General features: G+C 49.2%; 1 protein-coding gene across 2 annotated transcripts in view; it reads right to left on the minus strand.

Annotated features, from left to right (window-relative positions):
• The window catches only part of kalrna (kalirin RhoGEF kinase a), a 144,851-nt gene that overhangs the window by 43,681 nt on the left and 93,670 nt on the right, over positions 1-7,500 (minus strand). For both annotated transcript variants that reach the window (XM_031557899.2, XM_031557904.2), the window contains exons 16-21: positions 6,169-6,335; positions 4,164-4,283; positions 1,930-2,148; positions 1,193-1,342; positions 555-669; positions 132-247 (exon numbers count right to left, since the gene is read on the minus strand). In XM_031557899.2, the coding sequence (XP_031413759.1) occupies positions 132-247; positions 555-669; positions 1,193-1,342; positions 1,930-2,148; positions 4,164-4,283; positions 6,169-6,335 (887 nt within the window). The remainder of the gene's footprint in view (positions 1-131; positions 248-554; positions 670-1,192; positions 1,343-1,929; positions 2,149-4,163; positions 4,284-6,168; positions 6,336-7,500) is intronic.

Consider the following 7,500-nt stretch of genomic DNA (forward strand, 5'->3'; position numbering starts at 1 on the left):
CATAGATGAGGTTGAGAAAGCAACACAGACATTCTAGACGGAGAAAAGAGTCTGGCTGGGGCTCTGTGGTCAGATGCTCTGGACGGAGGATGGTATGGAGATGGGAGACCCATTCTGGGAGGCCCGCTCACCTGTTTGGTGCTGCGCTCGAACACCACGTACTGCTGACACTGGTCCAGGCGTCGCTTCTTCAGCGTCCAGAAGTGGAGGACACGGTTCTCCCTCTGAAGCAGCTCGTTCAGGATGGCTGCACGGGGCAAAAAAAAAACACAGACGAATGATCATAACTCCGAGTAAACACGCTAAACGAAACCAAACTAAAAGTAACAACATTAGGGCTAATGCATGACAGAGCAAACAGTGGAAAAAGGCAGGAGGGCAAAACAGGAAACAGATGACCCGTTTGCAGTTGAAAAGAACACAAACCACAAGAAACCGACACCAGGAAAACAAACACAACAAACACGAAAGCTGCATCCCAAGAGTCTCAGTCACTGACAGGGGAGTTGACCTCTCGTAACCTTTGGCTGGCCTCCCATTCCTTTCGCACTGACCTTTGACCTGCTGCTCGGGTCTTTGGCCGTGACTGGCGGGCCCTGGCATGCTGACGTTGTTTCTGTGGATGTACTTGAGGAAGACCTCAGCGTTCCTCCTGGCCAAAGTGCACGCCTGCAAACACAACACACGGATTAGCCATCTCAAACAGAGCCTGGGGCGATGTATCAGACATACAGGCCATATGTTCCCTAAATCAACCTTGACATGAAAGACAGCCTCTCTTCTGGACGGGACCCTGAGCCATATCGTAAAAAAAAAACCCACTGATGAAGAGATCAGCTTTGGCCAGCGTGAGCCATAGACGACTTCGAAAATGATGGCATCATGTAAATATAAACTTAAATAATCACATTTGTTAAATAACTAAAATGACTAAAATTGCAGTTTGCTGTAGTAATCACAGTTTCCGGAGGGCCTCAAGCCATTGGTGCAAGTAGTTTGTCTTCATTAAGCAGCGGCTTCATGTACACGCATTTAATTCCGTGCAGCCCTTGGGGTGAGTCTTGGCTCGGCTGCGCGGCTGAACCGCTGCGGTGAGTTTACGAAGCAGTCGAGAACAGAGAGAACTTTCCATTCTCCGTTTTACAGCAGCAGTCTGCCCCAAACATCCGAGGGGTCCCCGGAGGAGCCTCACCTTGAGGAAGGCCTCCTTCTGCTCCAGGTGCTTGCTGATGAGGGGGAGGACATGGTCGGTCTCGGCCTGGGGACCCAGCTTGTCGTGGCCCCCGCACCAGTCCTCGTCGCGCCGGTACTCCTGCTCCAGACTCTCCAGCACGCTGCACACCTGCGGGGACACACGGCACGTGAGAGCTCAAGGGTGACGTGGAACAGCTGTTACAAAAGCAGGCAGCAGTATGGCAACCGACTGACTGGACTGTACATTAGGCTCCGTATCTACTCGGAGAAGAAGTGTTTTGAAGCATATTGTTTAATTTGATTTAGCATCAAATTCAGCTGTGAGAAGGCTAACCCAGAGAGAACACTTAGCATCCATCATCACCCAAAAATACAGGCAGATGTGATACATTTTTCATGTTTTTACAGTGCATTTTATTCACAGCAGTGACAGGTTACATAAATGTACTTTTTATGTACACTGTCACTGCTATTTATAAAGGTTTGACAGCAAGGCATCAATAATACATATGTGTGATTTCTGACAGAACTTGCATGTAAGCTCTCAACGCATCTCAAAAGCGAGACTGCATCATGCCAGGGAATGTCCTTGCACTATACAAACAGATATAGCTGTCTATTGTGTACAGCCATACACCAGACATTGTGCTTATTAAGAGCTGGTTGGCCCCACATTATTGATCTGACTTGGTGACACCCCCGTTGGCCAGCAGGGGGCAGAGTTCTGGGCCTCACCTGTTCGGAGGTCTTGTAGAAGGCCACAGAGGCGTTGACCAGTTTGAGCCGGTCCTCCATCTTCATCATGAGCTGCTGCCAGTACACGGCCACCTTCTCGGCGCAGCCACGGATGGCCTCAGGGTCAAAGTGCCCCGTCTGCAGCAGCATCTCTGCCTTCTGCTGCACCTGCAGCGCGCTCTGATGCGTCTTCTGCAGCGAGTTCGCGTGGAACAGCGACTGTGGAACAGAGTGCATGGAAAAGCGTCACGACTCAACCGTGATTCACGGACATAGGAGTCCCTTCCGTGAATACATACGTAGAGATTGCAAACTTGACAATAGTTTTCTTATCTCTGATCAATTATTCGTTGACAGCTCTGAAACCATCTGACATCCACATCGGCTGTCTACTTTAATTTAACTTTCAACGAAAAGATGTCCGCCGTGAGTGATCGCCATAACAGGAGATGAGGCACGCGAGAAATGCGGAGACACTGACGGAGTGACATTTCATTAGCCCTGTCAAACTCCTGATAATGTCAACGAACCAAATAAATGCCTTTGCATTTGCATTTAGTCTGCATAGGGAACCCATCCGTCTCTATCGCCTCCCCTGGCTCCCCTTCCGCTCTCTCTCCCCCCCCCCCCCCCCCCCCCCCCATGCACTCCCCGTCCTTCTGAGTGAGTGATTTAGGTGTTTGGAGGTCAAGCGGCCGCCTGCTCTGTCTGTTGGCTCTCTCCTGGTGCGGCGTGGACCGAAAGAGGAGAATAAATCAGGCTTTAATGGCCGGTGGATGCATGTTTACAAGCGGATTCAAACTCCCAGAATTCAGTGCAGACAGGGTAACTACTGAGCCGGTGCATCCTCTGCCAAACCCCGCAGAGATTTACAGCAAGCTGAGCCACATCGCTCGCCAGAGGATGGCCAATAAGGCAAAAACAGACGCCGCCATCTGATTAGTCCAATACGGAGTATTTCCACACTAAAACAAAGATGAGTTCCACAAGAGCAGAGATGTTTTAACAGGCATCAGCAGTGCAATTTCCAGACATGTTGTCATGTGTTTACAGCATGTTTCCCCCATATTTCAACAAACAATCCCGTGCTGCCTGGATGACTGGATTCGCTTCTTGAACCATTTTCGTCTGAACCCCACACTCTCAACACTGGAAGGGACTTCCAGCCAGAAGCTACCTGGAGACAGCAAGTAGCTTTTTGCTGCAAAGCTGACTAACCCAGAAATGTCAGAGGCCAGAACCAGTGGGGGGGGGGGAGGGGTGTGTGTGTGTCTCTCTCCTGACCTGATGTGCGAGTCGTCTGAGGGGAACATCTGTATAATTGCTTCCTGTATAAGGCCACAAGAATTAGGAGCCACCTTAACATCCGTTCAGTGTTTCAGCAGCTATGTTAGGCGCTCTGTGAGACTCTTCTTTAGCAAGGGGTGGTTAGCTGTAGTACTCTAAGGGTTTGGCTGGGTTAAAAAACACACATCTCTGTTTTCCCAGCGGGAGGAAGCAGCGGTGATTGCATTACGAGGACTCTGACTACATCCTGCACGCTGATTTAATAAAAGTTTGCTAATAGCTTCTTAAAGAGGGCTTATTTCCATGCAGCCAAATGGATTCCAGAGCCCAGCCTGAGCCCCATGCAGGAGAGTGGGGGGGCGCGGGGCGGGGGGTGCTGTGCGGACATGGGGCACACATCCCATGCTGGGGCTCCCAGAGGACGCCGGGGGCCCAACCAGACCCACTGTGAGGAGATCCAGGTCTGCCCCGTCCCTCCTGATCACTCCTTGCCTCCCAGGGTCCTCTCTCTCTCTCCCCCCGTCCCTCTTTCATGCTCTCTCTCTCTCTCTCTCTCTCTCTCTCTCTCACCCGGTGTAGTCATGCTCCCTGCACCCTTATTAAAAGCATTCTGTGAAAACAAGCTGTGCATTGTTTCTCCCACCGTGGCCGTGTGTGTTTATGTGTCAGTGAGAGTGAGCATGTGTAAGGCCCAAAGTATGCGCACAAATCAAGGACATATGCATTCTGCATGTGTGTTTTTGCGTGACTGCATACCCTATATGCTTTGTGTGTTTGGGACTAAGGAAGAAAGTAGGAGAGCAAGATAAAGAGATTTCCTGTGTGTGTGTGTGTGTGTGTGTGTGTGTGTGTGTGTGTGTGTGTGTGTGTGTGTGTGTTGTATGACAGTGCAGGTTTAAGTGATTACTGTGGGTAGCCTGGTTCAGTGGAGATGGGGGTGCTGTTACCTCAATGGCCAGCTGGAACTGTTCATGCTCCCTCTGCAGTTGCTCGGCCTCTGACAGAGAGCTGGCGTTCACCACGCTCGCGTTCAGCATCGATTCACCGTTACGGATCCAGCCCAGGACCTGCGCGCGCGTCCACACACACACACACACACACACACACACACACACACACACACACACACACACACACACACACACACACACACACACACACACACACACACACACACACACACGGGCACACAGGCATGTGTACACAAAAACAGAGAGAAAGAGAGAGATAGTAAGTGAAAATGACAACAACGGGCAAAGGTGTCTGAGCAACTACAGTTCATGGTCTCCAAGCCTACAGAATCATTCGGACAACTGTAAACACAATCTGCGTGGCAATCAGAAAGAACACATGTTATTGCACTGGTTTACAGGACGGCAGGAAATAAGGCCATGTGAGTGTGTGACGAGACTCATTCCATGCTGTTCTGCATTTCTGCAGGACTAGCGTCTAAAAGGTGATGTAGCTTTGTGTCTTCTTGAGTTTGTCTGTCCTCGTAGAGGAGCCGTGCAGCTGCAGCACACCTGGAGAATGGCCCAAGTCTCCTTGAGAGAGTGATCAGAAGGTGCTCTGTGCAATCAAGCTCATCTCTCTCCATTAGTCAGCGGACAAGTAGAGGCACTTTAGTCAAACTCCCTGGTGACGGCTGTTTGGCCCTCAATTATAGGAATGAGATTAGAGCTATGGGACGAGGGACAGACATTCACACACACACACACACAAACACACACACACACACACACGCATGATGAAACTTTCTCTGTCGGCTCTCTGTGGCTCTCTCTTACTCTCACTGGTGCTTGCACACACACACACACACACACACACACACACACACACACACACACACACACACACACACACACACACACACACACACACACATACACACGAACACACACACACACACACACACACACACACACACACACACACACAGCCCCCCTCTGTTAGGGGAAAGGCAGCATCAGGCTCCATCTGCAGAAATGCCTGCTGCTTCTATTGATTTTTATTTCAATCAGCTGCAAATGGATACACACATGGCTCCATATGGCGTCTATGGAAGCGCTTCCAAGAGCCCTGGCCATTGTGTGCTGTTGCATTGGACAGTGGCAAAGAACTATTCAGTGTGTTTGTGAGAGAAAGTGTGTGTGCGTTTGTGTGTGTGTGTGTGTGTGTGTGTGCGTGTGCGTGCGTGTACATTTGTGTTGTGTCAGTGTAGCTATTCCTGCTGACAGTGCTACCACCATCCCTCAGACACTTGCAGATGAGAAAAAAAAATATCTTCAATTATTTAAGAACATCCTGCGGTACTTTAATCTGAAACACTCATTTTCTTTAATACATTGGAATTTTTCTGTGGCACTGGCACTAATGTTCAACAAATCAGTGATATTGACAGCCACGGGGGCTAAATAATTCATCGTCACGCTGGAACAGGGCTTGTTGGACAGCGGAGCGTGGAGGCAGCCTTGCATGTTTTATTAACAGCCCACGCTACCAAAGCCAACTCGGATGTTTCCCATACATGCACACTGCCAAGCTGGCAAGCTTTCTCCCGTCATGGCTGATGCTGATGCTGATGCACTTATGACAGTCATATGATCTCTGCCAAGGACCCACATACCATGTTTTATTTAACATGACAGGTGGTGCGGCCCTGTTCAGTAGGTGACTAGGTGACAGGTTGTATGGGACATGGGAAACACGTCCTTATCACCTAATTAAATCTGATATGAGTGGGAAACATTGAGTCACAACATTAGACTGTTGCTAGATCTGTGTTGACGTTGCATCATAATCATGCACCCTTACTTTGTGGTGCCAGCAAAATAATGATAGTGGCTTGAATCCAAAGTGGAACAAATTCTGTTGAAAGCTTCCCGTAAGTGTGTCTAGTTTCCTGAGAGAGGTCATTAATAAGTGAGTGTGTTGTTATGAGTTGGGGCCCACCTGCTTGACCTCGGCCTGTAGGTGGCGCAGTTGCAGCATCTGCTCCAGCCTCTTCTGTGTCTGGTCTGCGCTCACTTCCAGCTCGTGCTGCTTCTCGTGCAGGAACTCCAGCAGCTCCTGCACCTGTGTGGCCAGATCCACCTCCTTCTCCCCAGTCAGCTCAATGCCTATCACAAAACACACACACACACACACACACACACACACACACACACACACACACACACACACACACACACACACACACACACACACACACACACACACACACACAGACACAATGAGAATGTTAGAAAACACTGACCTGTTGAAGTGGCTTGTGGCTTAAACACAACCTGAATACCTTGTGATGTTTACAGGACAAAACAATCCATTATGGACAGCAGTACAGTTCTGTTTAAATGTAAAGGATTGCAAAAGTCTCCACTAGGTGGCAGTATATATTTGCAATGTGCTCTGGATGTCCGTGACCATTTTTCTTCATTATGAATTGAATCGTAATTAGCCCTAGAGATATGTAGTGACTATGTACAGCATGGTAATCTTTCACCATTTGTTCACTTAGAAAAATAATTTGTAATCTCAGAACATCTGGATGTTCCAAGTAACTAAGGGACTTGATGGCATTATGACTGCTGTAGTGTTGCTATCGTTAGAGCAGCTACCATTGAACTAATAAAGCAGGAGGCCGTAAAGCTTGTAAGCAGGTCTTGTCAACTAAGTTCTGTCAAGACTCAGTCACCGTATTACTTAAAACGGTTTGGAGCATTAATTCTGGACTAACATTTTTGTTTCTGATAACACAGCCTTGGAGGGCCTGTTTCCCTGATAGCTATCTGCATGTTAAGGCAGTTTAGCCTGAGTATACAGAGAAGGCATTGCTTACAGCAGCTTTCAGCAATGGCAGCAAAAGTGACTGGGTTCCCCTGGGAGAGCATACATGGGAAACAAATGCATTTACATATAGCCTCTATGAATAACGGCATCTGGTAAGCTAATGCGTAGCCCCGGGCCAAGTGATAAAGCAGGGCTGGGTCTGATATGTACACCACAGAGGCGTCCTCCACTTCAAATCTTCATTTTGGGGCTTTGGGAGTGTCGGGATGAAAGCCTTTCAGGCAAAGCGAGCGAGAGAGAGGCTGTCACTCTGGGCCCGGTTAAAAATATCCCGGCGTGTTAGATGAAGGGAGTGGGTCAGAGGAGAGTGGAGAGGAGAGGAGAGGAGAGGAGAGAGGGAAGAGGAGAGGAGAGGAGAAGAGAGGAGAGAGGGAAGAGGAGAGGAGAGGAGAGGAGTGGAGAGGAGAGGAGAGAGGGAAGAGCCTGGCTTCCTCA

Source organism: Clupea harengus, chromosome 2 (genome assembly GCF_900700415.2).
Source record: "Clupea harengus chromosome 2, Ch_v2.0.2, whole genome shotgun sequence".
Classification (NCBI taxonomy): domain Eukaryota; kingdom Metazoa; phylum Chordata; class Actinopteri; order Clupeiformes; family Clupeidae; genus Clupea; species Clupea harengus.